General features: G+C 32.0%; 1 protein-coding gene across 1 annotated transcript in view; it reads left to right on the top strand.

The window, feature by feature from the left end:
• LOC143251605 (neuropeptide SIFamide receptor-like) overlaps window positions 1-15815 on the top strand; it is a 58965-nt gene that overhangs the window by 13869 nt on the left and 29281 nt on the right. Inside the window, exons 2-3 of the mRNA XM_076502875.1 lie at window positions 8434-8533; window positions 15717-15793. Coding sequence (XP_076358990.1) covers window positions 8434-8533; window positions 15717-15793 — 177 coding nt within the window. The remainder of the gene's footprint in view (window positions 1-8433; window positions 8534-15716; window positions 15794-15815) is intronic.

Here is a 15815-nt window from a genome sequence, read left to right as displayed (position 1 = left end):
TGTAATTATTTTCTTTCGGTTCATAAGGTTCATAAAACCTTCATAAGGTTTTACCTATGGAGTATTGAAAATGAATAAAGTTGCAGCTGTAACAATTAAGGCTAATTACCACAGATTATATAACCGGTAAACTTCTGATTCCCGTACTAAGTATATTTCAACTTTAGGCTTAACTGTGAATTTTGATACCTGTTGAATTGGTACTGAGATGTAAAAGTATTGTGTTACTTATAAACCACTTTAAGCTAAAGAATTAACTTAATTTGTTTTCTTGCGTGCTTGTTTATCTTACTAAATTAATTGTCTTTAAAGTTAATATTATAAACGTAAAGTACTGTTGTGCAAGTTAGTAAGTAGGAATATTGGGTTTACATATGAGATAGCATGCACAAACGTACTGACTTACTGAATACACTGTTCTTTTAATTACATAAATGGTTTCAGGATAAAAATGTTTTAACAGTTTTTAGTTCATTCATTGTAATAATTTCATCCACAGTGCAGTGGCTTCAGTATAACAATGTTTTAACAGTATTTTGTTCATTCATTGTAATAATTTCAGCCATAGTGCAGTGGCTTCAGTATAACAATATTTTAACAGTTTTTAGTTCATTCATTGTAATAATTTCAGCCATAGTGCAGTGGCTTCAGTATAACAATGTTTTAACAGTTTTTAGTTCATTCATTGTAATAATTTCAGCCATGGTGCAGTGGCTTCAGGATAACAATGTTTTAACAGTATTTAGTGCATTCATTGTAATAATTTCAGCCATAATGCAGTAGCTTCAGAATAACAATAATATAATAGTATTTAGTTCATTCATTGAAATAATTTCAGCCATAGTGCAGTGGTTTCATGATAACAGTGTTTGAGTTGTAGGGTATTACTTTTAACGTTCCATTCTAAGTGCAGTACCTTCAAGGGAATCTTGTTAAAATCTCAGAAGGAATAATTGTAAAGATTTTAATAAAATAAGCTGAGATATATATGTGTGAAATATTCGGATTTAATATATTTCAAGACAAATTAAAATCCAACCGGTTCTTTATTTCTTTGTATGATTGAATTTGAAGACCAGCTTCTAGAGAAGGTTTTACTCTTTTTAAGCATTGGCAATACTGTTTCACAAGAGTCAAAATAAAAAAAAACCCAATGAAACCTAATGACTCTTAGAAGTTAATAAATGTCACAATGTGTCTTTACTCTCACCATCTAAAACGGAAAGGATTAATTCTGATGTGAAAGCAGATTACATCTATCATTGACGTAAATCTCCAGCTGATCATGTCTCTTTGCTGTTTGTTGTCTATAAGTAAAAGAGGCTTGCAGTTAAAGAATAAATCACTGTTGTCCGTACTTTAGGTCGGAATCATGCAATAATTAAATTACAAGACTACACAGTTGACAATCTACCCTAATTCACTGCATAGACTTTCTAGTATAACTAATTACTTAAATATTTAATGTTATATTTATATTCACCGAAGAACGTATTTCTGTTATTATTATAATGAGTTCTATTGTCAGTTGGGTAGCTTCTTTGGTTACGATATTTTCGGCCATAATCCCAATAATATTTCTTGAGCTTCAACCAGCATAAGATATTTAAGTTAGTGCTGTTACTGTACATCAACTACACAGTATAAATTATTCTTTTTAAGTATAACTTCGAAACAAATATGAAAATACTCAAAACAAATTGTATTTAATAAGGTTTAAAGAAATCTATTATTACAGAAAAAAATAAAATAGGTTATTACTTACGAAACACATAAAATCACCAAAGCACCAATCGCTTCTTATTTAGATTCACAAAAATGACCAAATATGAATAAAAATTCAAACGTTCACATGTTTAAAATAATTTGAGGATTTAACAAAATTAACTAAACTTCCAAAACAAAATGACTCTAGTCATGTTCCGAAAATTACACCAATAATCTGTTACAGACTTTTGGAGTACTAAACATGACCCAAGTATATGTACATTTCTATATAATCTTCCCAAGTAAAGACCAATGTTTATACACTCACATTTAATTTCTCATAACATTCAGGTATTTAGTTTTTCTTCAAGTTGCTAATCAAAACTTAAAGAAAAACTAGATATCTGTCGAACTTAAGATATAGAAATCTCTGCCACATATCACAAAGAAAGTGTTATCACTACTCTTTCTAAATCTTGTATTAATCACTGAGTGAAAATCTGGCTATATAATCAACAACACGAGGACATTGCAATTTGATTTAATCTAATCTGATTTATCTTGCTGTCTTATTGTTAGACCTGTACAAGCTATGCCTATGCCAGATATTGACAGATTTGGCCTATACCAGGTAGTGACATATTACGGCCTATAACACTTATGGACGTATTAAGCCTGTACCAGGTATGGGCATATAACGGTCTATAAGAGCTATGGACGGATTAGCCCCATACCAAGTTGAATCAATGAGAGAAAAAAAAGAAAAATTATTTCATTCGCCATTCTGTAAAGTCGTTTGTGTTAGGTAAACAATGTTACACAAGTGTACTCAAATGATTTTTGATATAAAAATATACATTTCAGTAGCAGTAAGGATAAGTGTACCATACTCCTATACACGACAACTTTTACAGTATATTACAGATAACAGAACAACTACATTAAATTCACAAGTTTCTAGTCATCTGGTAAATATGACAATATATGTGACGTGTCTTATTACTTTTCGATGCACTTATGGTAAAGTGGTATTTTGTTGGTTTGATGTAATTAACTTGGATTGTATTTTGTTGGTTTGATGTAATTAACTGGGATTGTATTTTTTGTTTGATGTAATTAACTGGGGTTGTATTTTGTTGGTTTGATGTGATTAACTGGGATTGTATTTTTGGTTTGATGTAATTAACTGGGGTTGTATTTTGTTGGTTTGATGTGATTAACTGGGATTGTATTTTGTTGGTTCCACGTGATTAACTGGGATTGTATTTAGTTGGTTTGAGGTAACTAACTGGGATCATATTTTGTTTCTTTGATGTAATTTATTGTGTTGTGTCTTCCGGATATTGTTTTGGTTCTACGTTTTCTATCTGTTTATAAACAAAATTGGTTTTTACATAATTGTATCTCTTGTATTCGTGGCGTTATTTTTCTTCCATTGTTAAATAGGATTTGTATTGATGTACTGTTTTTTATTCTTCTTTTTCCTCTTAGCATCTTTCTTACTCCAAATCCTGAAATAAGTCAAGTTATGACACTAGTCTTCTTCACACTGCTGGTGTCGTTTGATTTATAGCCTATGTATTCACATCCATCTTTGCGTTTCTTCTAAGTTCTGATTGTACCGGCGGCATAAGTATCGGTGAACATCATGTCATGAAATGCAATCTCTTTCTATTGTGACTTAATATTGTCTTCTCTTTCTTTCTTCCACGATTACCACGAAGGTACCTGGTTTATGTTAATATATATTAACGTAGCATACCAGACGCAGAACCTGTATCTTAGAATGACTGCGTTACAAAAGATTTTCTATCTATTAATAATAAACTTTACACTACATGTTTTAGTCATAGTAAGTATTATAGTATGTAACTACTGTGAAAATTCGTCAGTATAAACAGACAATAATATAATGTAACTATTATGTAGGTTCGTCTGTATAGATAGACAGTAATATAATGTAACTATTATCTAGGTTCGTCTGTACAGAGGGACAGTAATATAATGAAACTACTGCGTAGGTTCTTGTGTATAGACAGACAGTAAGTAATATAATGTAACTACTATGTAGGTTCTTCTGCATAGACAGACGGTAATATAATGTAACTACTTTGTAGGTTCATGTGTATAGAGAAACAGTAATATAATGTAACTATTGTGTAGGTTTGTCTGTATAGAGAAACAGTAATATAATGTAACTATTGTGTAGGTTTGTCTAAATAGTTAAACCATATCTGTAGTTAAAGAGATAATACCATATATGTAGTTAAAGGGATAACATCATATCTGTAGTTAAAGAGATAATACCATATCTGTAGTTAAAGGGATAACATCATATCTGTAGTTAAAGATATAATACCATACCTTTTACTAAAGAGGTAATACCACACCTCTAGTTAAAGAAATAATACCATATCGCTATTTAAGTAGATAATGCCATACGAGGTCTGTTTAAAAAATACGCGGACTGACGTCATAAAACAAAATGTACTTTATTTAGATGTTACAGGTCTGGGACCCCTTCAAAGTACTCTCCTCCCCAACGCACACACTTATCCCAACGGTGTTTCCACTTGTTGAAACAGTCCTGGTACGCTTCTTTTGTAATGTCCTCCAGCTCCTTCGTCGCATTTGCCTTAATCTCGGGAATCGTCTCAAATCTTCTTCCTTTCAAGGGTCTTTTGAGTTTGGGGAACAAGAAAAAATCGCAAGGAGCAAGGTCAGGGGAGTAGGGGGGTGGGGTGGGGAAGAACAGTGATCGAGTGTTTGGCCAAAAAATTAAGAGTTCTGAGGGCTGAATTTCGCAGCAATGCGGTGCATCTTCAATTTTTCGGTCAAAATCTCGTAACAAGATCCAACTGATATCCCACACTCTTCAGCAAGCTCCTGACAGTCAGACGTCGATTTGCTCGCACCAGGGTGTTGATTTTGTCGACGTGTGGGCCGTCAGTTGACGTGGAAGGACGTCCAGGACGCTCATCATCTTCAATGGACTGTCGACCATCCTTAAAAAGTTCATGCCACTTGAAACATGCCGTACGCTTCATAGCAACATCACTGTAAGCCGTGTTAAGCATAACAAAAGTTTCAGTCGCAGATTTTCCAAGTTTAACACAAAATTTCACAGCAAGTCGTTGCTCCTTCAGGTCATTCATTCTGAAATCCGCCAAACGAAAAAATCACACTTCACTTAAAACCGCGTAGCTAATACACAAATGAAGGTATTTGCAATCGGGAAATGGCGTCGTAATCAGCTGATCTGTGCAAACCTAGCGACACCAAGCGGATTCCCCTAGAACCAAATGGAGCCGCGCAATTCAAACAGTCCGCGTATTTTTTGAACAGCCCTCGTATATGTAGTTAAAGAGATAATACATCTGTAGTTAAAGAGTTAATACCATACTTTTAGTTGAAGAGATAATGTCGAGCCTGTAGTTAATATATAACATCATACTTGTAGTTAAAGATAAAACCACATACCTCTAGTTTAAGAGATTACACCATATCTGTAGGTAAAAAGAAAACACCATATCTGTAGGTAAAAAGAAGACACCATATCTCTAAGTAACGAGATAATACCATACCTGTAGTTAAAAGATAACATCATGCCTCTAATAAAAGAGATAATACCATATTTCTAGTTAAAGAGATAATACTATAGCTCTGGTTAAAGAGATAACCTCACACCTGTAGGTAAGGAGATAACCCATATCTCTAATTAACGGGATAATACTATACCTCTGTTGAAAGAGATAACGCCATATCTGTAGTTAAAGAGATAATATCATACCTCTAGTTAAAAACATAACACCATACATGTAGTTAAAGAGGTAACACCATACACAATATATTAAATGTGCACTGCCCACCACTCATATTGAAACATGATTTATAAATTTACTTATGGGTCACTTGGGTGCCAATATTTAGTTGTTTTTGTGTATTTAGATAGGTTTGTTCAAACAATGCTATTCTTCAAGAAACTAAAAAGAGAGAAGAAAAGAACAATCTAGATAATTTAAATATTTTTATTTATTTTTAATACTTGTTTGGAGATATTGAAGTGAGAAAAACATGTTTGGTGTTTTAGCTAAGGTACTGGAGAATTAGGCAATTAAAGATTTTAAAAGTGAAGAATCCTTGTGTTAAAATAATTACCTATTCATATGACACTCAGTATTTGTTATGAATAACTGTTTATCATGGTTTATTAAACGCTACTGATAAAACGTTTAGAGAAAACGACCTTTATTCTCTAGACATAGGTAATAGTTTTTAAATTTTATCCAGCGTTTCGTTTTTGCGGCTTCATCAGTATGTGTGATCGTGGAGAAGGCAGTCAGTTTTCTCTAATTTTTTATCAAAATCTATAAGCCTCTCTAGTATGCACCAGATATTTTGAAAGACAACAAAAATTTAAAAAGCTACAGATGTATATATATATGTCAATCTTATAGTGTGCGTGATGAAGGCAGAAAGTTTGATTTTTATTGTTAAATTCATAAATTTTACTCCAGGTCTTATATTATATTTATATTGTTTTTATTGTATATTCCAGAACCTTGTGTTTATAACCGGATGCACCACCTCATAGAATTTAATGTTTCCCATCACTTTTAGTCTTTGTTTTAACAGTTTTAACCATTATTATCCAAGAACATATTTAAGTTTGGTAACGTAAGCCCAGTACGCTACAACCTGGTGAGATTTAACGTTGTCCTGCTGCATTAGGTGTAGACCCAAGTGTTGTTTCTATGTTGTCCTGCTGCTTTAGGTGTACTACCAAGTATTGTTTCAACGTTGTCCAGTTGCCTTAGAGGAACAACCAAGTGTTGTTTCAATGTTGTCCTGCTACCTTAGATATAGAACCATGTTTTGTTTTAATGTTGTCCTACTTAGGTGTAGACCAAAGTATTGTTACAATGTTGTCATGCTTCCTTAAATATAGAACTATGTTTTTAACGTTGTTCTGCTTCCTTAGGTTTAGAACCATGTTTTGTTTCAACGTTGTCCTGCTACCTTAGGTGTAAACCCAAATGTCGCTTCAATGTTGTCCTGTTACCTTAGATGTAGACCCAAATGTTATTTCAATGTTGTCCTACTGTCTTAGATGTATCGAAAAGTGTTGCTTCAACACTGTCCTGCTATCTTAGATGTAGACCCGAATGTTGTTTCAATGTAGTTGTGCTACCTTAGATGTAGAACCAAATGTTATTTTAATGTTGTAGTGTTACCCTAGGTGTAGATCCAAGTGTTATTTCAATGTAGTTCTGTTGCCTTAGATGTATCAAAAAGTGTTGTTTCAGCGTTGTCCTGTTACCTTAGATGTAGAACAAAGTGTTGTTTCAATGTTGTCGTGCTACCTTAGATGCTTCAACAAGTGTTATTTCAACGTTGTTTCACCACCGTCTTGGATTCAAGTGAAATTCTTGTTTCATGCCCATCTACGTGTAAATGGGTGAGTTTACACTTTTTTTTCTGGTGTTATTGGTGGCTATTTGGTAATATGGATGACAATGTCACCCACGTCCTACTTGGGTTGTGGAAGAATACCTTCAGAGTGAGACTACAGTTTGTTTGAAATGGCCTAGTAGATCTCCAAAGATAAATTTAACACAGTATACTTGTATGAAATGACCTAGTAGATCTCCAAAGATAAATTTAACACAGTATACTTGTATGAAATGACCTAGTAGATCTCCAAAGATAAATTTAACACAGTATACTTGTATGAAATGACCTAGTAGATCTCCAAAGATAATTTCAACACAGTATACCAGGAAGTCTCTACCATGCTGATTTGACCAACTTTGTTCACCCTACAAGCTGGGAAGAATTCTTTTAAGGAACCTTCTTGACTTCTTCATCATGCGGTTTATCAAGAGCATAGTGGATAGGAATACTACTTCAAAATAAGATTTGATTTGTGATAAACGTAAAAAAAACTGTTAAAATGTTCTTCTGAGGGTGACTTTTCTTTGTTGAGTCGTGTAAAAATAAAGAAAGTACAGTACGTGTTGATTTATGGAAAGGCACAGAACGTACAATGTGCTGAGTTGTGTAATGATACAGAAAGTAACAGTACGTGTTGAGTTCTCTAAAGTTACAGAAAGTACAGTATAGTTGTTCTTTTCTACAGTATGTGTTGAGTTGTATAAAGATACAGGAAGTACAGTATGTATTGAGTTGTGTAAAGATACAGAAAATACAGTATGTGTTGAGTTGTGTAAAGATACAGAAAGTACAGTATATGTTGAGTTGTATAAAGATACAGGAAGTACAATATATATTGAGTTGTGTAAAGATACAGAAAGTACAGTGTGTGTTGAGTTGTGTAAAGATACAGAAAGTACAGTATGTGTTGAGTTGTATAAAGATACAGAAAGTACAGTATATGTTGAGTTGTATAAAGATACAGGAAGTACAGTATGTATTGAGTTGTGTAAAGATACAGAAAGTACAGTGTGTGTTGAGTTGTGTAAAGATACAGAAAGTTCAGTATGTGTTGAGTTGTATTAAGACAGTGATTAGAATCTGCGTTTGATATGACATAAAATATATAACCTTCAGTTGGCCACTGAATATCTGTAATTTGGTATATTGTGCTTAAAACTTTAGTTTTGAAAATTCTTGACCAGTTTTAAGTACACTGTCCAAGTCGATTTGTTTAAAATATTTTATTATTTGAAATTTTGGGGTTTAACATATCTTTTTTTTTATCATTAGCTTGGATCTTGGGCTGGTTTATGTGTAAAGCAGTGTCGTACTTACAAGGGGTGTCCGTCAGTGCCTCTATTAACACGTTAGTGGCTATTTCTTTTGAAAGGTAAGACTTTTTAAAATTAATTTGTGCCACATAAGAAACGAGCGAATAAAATCAATTTATTTATGCTCATTTCGTTAACCCGAAGCTGCACAATGCGCAACCTGGGGTGTACCTATCACGAGTATCGAAACCCAGTTTTTAATATTTTTTTTGATAACACTATGTAACACAAATTTTGTTCCTGGGTGGTATGTGTTATTTCTTAATTGCTTATGTTGTAAAAGTACAGAAAATGGCCATTATTCCCTTCAAACTTTTCTTTTGTTACCTGAATAATGAAATTTAGAAATTACCCTATTTTCTATGTAAAACGGGCAATTTGCACATTTTCATTCACATAAGGTTTAAATAAAACGACATATGAATCAAGATTTACATGTATTTACACTAAAGTTATACAAATGTTTAGAAGTGAGTAGTTTTTTTTATATTTGCGACTGTAATGTAAATCACTTTCACGTATCAGTCCCCAAATATAGTCTCCCATCATGTTTTCGTTATACGCCCCAGGTTACAAAAGCAATTGGGAAATAACACTTTCTGCCCAGGAACAAGAAAAAGTAAAAATTTTGTTACATAGTGTAATTCGATACTCATGACGAGCACAGCACAGAAAGCAGATTGTATAGTTTTGTGCATAACAAAAAAAAATGTCTGTTGTTTCATAAGAGCAAAGTATTAATTATTCATAAAATAAATAGTTACTTAATATGTAATTTTATGTATGTTATACAACATAAAATTATCAGTATGCTCCAATTGCCACATCCATTTATAATCCACAAAACGACGTAACCGTGAATACTGATCGCCTCAAACCACTGTAAAGAAATCGATAAGAAACTTAGGACTAAAGATATAGAACACGGTACTTTACCGAAAAAGAACTCGATAAAAGTTCTAATGAAACAAAAAATGTATTTAAGAAGTGTATGATTAAACTCTAGGATTATTGAACTGGTTCAGATTACGTTAAGTAAATATAAATCTTACAGTTTCTGGTAATTTAACTTTAAAATGTAAAGAATTTTAATACTTTAATTTTTACGTACTTTTCTTTTGTTTGCTTCTTTGTTGCTTAGTATTAGCATATGAATAAACACGAACTGAAATAAGCTATGTACTAGTGGGATCTCCTACGCCGAGTTTACTCTCAGGGAATTAGTGATTTGATCCAGTAGGAGATTCAACGTTTAGTTTACTCAGAAAATAAGTAATTTTATCCAGGAGAATCTCCTACGTTTAATTTATTCAGACAATGGGTAATTTGATCCAGTAGGACCTCCTATCTTTAGTTTACTCATGAAATGAGTGATTTGGCCCAATATGACCTCCTATCTTTAGTTTACTCAAGAATTGAGTGGTTTGACCCAGTATGACCTCCTATCTTTAGTTTACTCATGAATTGAGTGGTTTGACCCAGTATGACCTACTATATTTAGTTTACTCATGAATTGAGTGGTTTGACCCAGTATGACCTACTATCTCTAGTTTAATCAAGAAATCACTCAATATTATTTTATAAGTGATTCCCACAGAATAAAAGGTTTAGCTCAATTAATAGAAATCTAGAACAAAAGTAACACACACATTAAGAAATATTTATTTGTTCGTAACTGTTACTCTAGAAAAACGAACACCTTTCTTTTTTTTATTATTCTCTACATAATTAATTAATTCCTTAGGAAACAAAATGATTTATGAGTCGATCGGTGGCACTTACATATTGTTTATTTTACTTCGAACAACACTCCAGGTTGAGTTACCCTTTGTTTTACACATTATTTATTTTACTTCCAACAACACTCCAGGTTGAGTTGCACTTTGTTTTACACATTGTTTATTTTACTTCGAACAACACTTCAGGTTGAGTTACACTTTGTTTTACACACTTTTTTTAAATTTCCAACAACACTTGAGGTTGAGTTAAATTTTGTTTTATACATTATTTATTTTACTTCCAGTAACACTCCAGGCTGAGTGACATTTGGTTCCAATAATCATCTTTAACGACACTATAGAAACATTGACGTCAGTGTTACAAACCAAGCACTCAATAAGACAAAGTTTAACGGTCCTGCAATATAGAAAGTGTAAAAACAATCACCGTTATTATGCCATGTGATCTAGTTTCAAAATGGCTAGGTTATTGAGAACTACAAATTCAGAGCAGCATCATTTCAAGTTTTTTAAGTGCAGTGTTTTATGTTTTGTTTTTTCATACCATGTTAAAAATAACAACAACACATAATGATATGTGGCCTTGTCGTTCATAAGATTATGGATATATATTATACACGCATGACAGATTTAACTGATTAGATTTAAAAGATATATTGGTTTATTCCATTTTGAAATTTCGAAATTCTTACAAATCACCCACGTCGCTGAACAGTGACTTGCGTATATAATTTACACTTGTCTGTAAAATGTAGCAGCTGGGCGTGTTATTATCTAGATAGAGGGCGTTGACATTTTATTCCAATAAGTTATCATAAATCAAACTCTATTTTGACGTTTTTCGCTTCTTGAAAAAAAACTCTATAACTTTTCTTATGTTCTAAAAGTGTGGTTTGAATAACGGATAATAAAAAAGTGGAAATATAATACACAAAGTTCTATAATAATAATAATAATATTCTCTTACAGTATTTTCACGCAGTAAACATAAAATACCTGAGATTTAAATTAATATATTTCTTGTCAAAGAGGAATAAAACTTTAACTAGGTTTTCTTTCTCGTTGAATTAAACTTTTCATATCACATGTTGTGACCATACTTTTAAAAGATTAAGCGTAGTTATGTAAATATTTGTAATAGAACTTAACGAAAACCTACTTACGTCAAGATTGTTCCCCGTTTGTACAGCGGTAAGTCTACGGATTTACAACGCTAAAATAAGTGGTTCGATTCTTCTCGGCGGACTCAGCAGTTAGTCCGATGTGACTTTGCTATAAGAAAACACGCACACACACACACACACACACGTCAGGACTAGGCTTAGTAACATTCCACGCATCCCAGCTTTGAAAACTGTAGACGCTATAGTATTTTCCAACCTACTTTTTGGAACCGAGGAGTTAGAAAGTTAGACCATGGGTATTCTGAATGGTTCCCTCCACTCCTGTTTAGCAGGTGTAAATCACCTATGACCTAACCATTTATACTACGTGTCGAATAAAGAGCTATTTAGGTTGAAAATACTAAATATAAGTTCTCCTGATTACATATTTTATTCGAATTCCAAGTATACTTGAGCGAACAAATAATTGTTTCCAAGGCTACTGCGTTACAAATAATAATTTTAGTTTTCAAGAAAAATGACCTCTCCCCCATTATTCACTATGCTAAAATTTGGGTTTGGTACCTATGAGTGGCATAGCCCATTATACATCTTTGCGTTTAAACAAAAATAGAAAACAAATTTATCAATAGAAAACTGAGCTGTTTCCAGGTAAACTGATTTCCATACAAGTATCAGACAGTTAGATCCGCTAATAACAGCAGATTCGGCCAGGATGAATGTGGAGTACAGCATTTGATAACTTGACTAAGTTTTTTATGTGCTTGAAACAAGGAAAATGGAGAAGTGTGATAAAATAAACATCTTTATTTTCACAACTAAAAGAAGATACAGTGTGCTTACACAGAGTTATCACAGTTAATTGTTTACATAAGTTGAATCACAGTGAATTCTTATAGGTTTTGTTTAGTCACACAACTCAAAGTCTGGCGGTTAGCTGTTTTTGATTCGATACCTGCTGATCACAACTACGATCCAGTTACCCCAAACATATTTGCTCTTTTAGCCATTGAGGCGTTATAATGTGACACTCAATCTTATTATTCGCTGGTTAAAGTGTATCCCAAGACTTGCTGAATGGTATTGACTATCTGCCTTTTCCTAACGTATTAATAAAAATTAGGAACGTTAACCACAGACAACTCTCGTGTAGTTTTGTGCGGAATTTCAAACACCCTCCCCCTAAAAAAAAGATTTGGTTCTCTCGGGACTGATATCTGTAGAACTAAAACACAATCATCTCTAATTAATCTATTTACTTGATCATTTTCTCATAGATTTGAACTAAGAAAATGTGCCTTAATTCTACTGGTAAACTCTAATTATTTGTACAGTCAAACAACACCTGATGGCTCATCTTCTCCTAGAGCACTGCTTGGTTGGAACATACAGATGTTTTCAATTCTGCCAGCTATGGATATTATAATCACTGATTCTCGCAATATGTTTCTACAAGATCCATTTAGAAAGTGTAGACTTCATGTACTAAAGTAGCAAAGGTCCCTGAAAGATAGATATAGTGAGATAACTTTAGAAAACATTCAATTAACAGCTCGTGTAACATCTTTTTAATGTTTGTTGGAAGTAAGTATATAACAACACATCATCTCACATATCCACGTGACTGACCAGTTCAACCTGCTGAAACTTATGTAAATTTATGTACATTCAGTAATGTCGACTATAATGCTAAGTTTCCAATTCCAGCAGGAAAAATAACAACGAGGTGCAGGTTTGGGGCTATTTTACTCAAGTCCGTGTTTATTGACACAGGAATATTCAGCCTGAAAATGTTTTTTGTTTTATTCATTGTTTGTTTGTTGTTGAGCCCTAAACTAAACAATAGGAATATTATTTTAACTCTGACATAAAAAATAACCCTTAAAGGTATCACTGAGTCGTCAGTGGGGTAAAAACAGTTAACTGTGGTAAGAAAACACATTCAGATTACTTTTATTACCGCCATTAATTGCTTTTCTTTTTCCTTTCATTGTTGTTTGTGTGTTTCTATTAGTTTTAATTAAATTATTTAACTATTCTTATTGTGTAGAGTCAGAGGCCAAATAAACACTTGGATCTTTACGAAACAAATCTCTTTCAATTGGACTGGAACAGTACTTAGTTTATTAGTTTTAACAAATTTCTTGGATATTTACTTCTTGCCAAATCACATTCTTAGACTCTTCTAATAAAAGATTACTAGTTAGAAACACAGTAAGGAACACACAATACAGGCAGAGAAAATTAGCTCAAGAACTCTACAGTGTACACAAACAACTAATTAAAGTCTGAAACATTAGTAACATGTAAACAGTGTCATTAATTAGAACTAACATCAGTAACATGTAAACAAATAGAACTAACATCAGTAACATGTAAACAGTGTCTTTAATTAGAACTAACATCAGTAATATGTAAACAGTCATTAACTAGAACAAACATTAGTATCATGTAAACAGTGTTATTAACTAGAACAAACCTTTGTAACACGTAAACGGTATAACTGATTAAAATAAACATTAGTAGCATATAAACAGTGCCATTAACTAGAACAAATATTAGTAACATGTAAAAAGTATAATTAATTAGAACAAACATTAGTAATATGTAAACAGTGTCATTAACTAGAACAAACATTAGTAACATGTAAACAGTGTCATTAACTAAAATAAACAGTAACATGTAAACAGTATAATTAATTAGAAGAAACATCAGTAACATGTAAACAGTATCATTAACTGGAACAAACATTAGTAGCTTGTAAACAGTATAATTGGAACAAACACTAGTAACATGTAAACAGAATAACTAATTCGAACAAACATTAGTAACATGCAAACAGTGTCATTAACTAAAACAAACATTTGTAACACGTAAACAGTATAACTAATTAAAACAAAAATTAGTAGCATATAAACAGTGCCATTAGCTAGAACAAATATTAGTAACATGTAAAGAGTATAATTAATTAGAACAAAAATTAGTAATATGTAAACAGTATAACTAATTAGAACAAACATTAGTAACATGTAAACAGTGTCGTTAACTAGAACAAACATTAATAACATGTAAACAGTGTCTTTAATTAGAACAAACATTAGTACATGTAAAACAGTGTCATTAACTAAAATAAACAGTAACATGTAAACAGTATAATTAATTAGAAGAAACATCAGTAACATGTAAACAGTATCATTAACTGGAACAAACATTAGTAGCTTGTAAACAGTATAATTGGAACAAACACTAGTAACATGTAAACAGAATAACTAATTCGAACAAACATTAGTAACATGCAAACAGTGTCATTAACTAAAACAAACATTTGTAACACGTAAACAGTATAACTAATTAAAACAAAAATTAGTAGCATATAAACAGTGCCATTAGCTAGAACAAATATTAGTAACATGTAAAGAGTATAATTAATTAGAACAAAAATTAGTAATATGTAAACAGTATAACTAATTAGAACAAACATTAGTAACATGTAAACAGTGTCGTTAACTAGAACAAACATTAATAACATGTAAACAGTGTCTTTAATTAGAACTAACATCAGTAATATGTAAACAGTCATTAACTAGAACAAATATTAGTATCATGTAAACAGTGTCACTAACTAGAACAAACATCAGTAACATGTAAACAGTCATTAACTAGAACAAACATTAGTATCATGTAAACAGTGTTATTAACTAGAACAAACCTTTGTAACACGTAAACAGTATAACTGATTAAAATAAACATTAGTAGCATATAAACAGTGCCATTAACTAGAACAAATATTAGTATCATGTAAACAGTGTCATTAACTAGAACAAACATCAGTAACATGTAAACAGTCATTAACTAGAACAAACATTAGTATCATGTAAACAGTGTTATTAACTAGAACAAACCTTTGTAACACGTAAACAGTATAACTGATTAAAATAAACATTAGTAGCATATAAACAGTGCCATTAACTAGAACAAATATTAGTAACATGTAAAAGTATAATTAATTAGAACAAACATTAGTAATATGTAGACAGTGTCATTAACTAGAACAAAACTTAGTAACATGTAATCAGTATAACTAATTAGAACAAACATTAGTAACATGCAAACAGTGTCATTAACTAGAACTAATATACGTACTAATAATCCTGTCTTATAATCTAAGAAATAAAAATCATATAATTAGTCAAAGCATTTTCTCAAAACCGAAAGTTTGATTTGTAGTCCAAAAACAGACGTACTTCGTTACGTTACCCTTAGGGGCATTTCTAACAATTCACAAGGAACATACAAGTTTTTCTTCATATTATAAATGAAAAAAAATCACTGGAATATGACATCATAATGTTTTACTTAAGTCTTCTCTGGTTCTCCAGGTTCCTTGCCATCTGCTATCCAATGAAAGGTCAGATAACAGCAAGTATTGCTAAGAAAATTGTTATCTCCATTTGGAGTTCTTCACTATTAATATCTCT

The sequence above is a fragment of the Tachypleus tridentatus genome, chromosome 6 (genome assembly GCF_004210375.1).
Source record: "Tachypleus tridentatus isolate NWPU-2018 chromosome 6, ASM421037v1, whole genome shotgun sequence".
NCBI classification, from domain to species: Eukaryota; Metazoa; Arthropoda; class Merostomata; order Xiphosura; family Limulidae; genus Tachypleus; species Tachypleus tridentatus.
The sequence above is the reverse complement of the archived record's forward strand: the minus strand, read 5'-3'. Positions and strand labels throughout refer to the sequence as shown.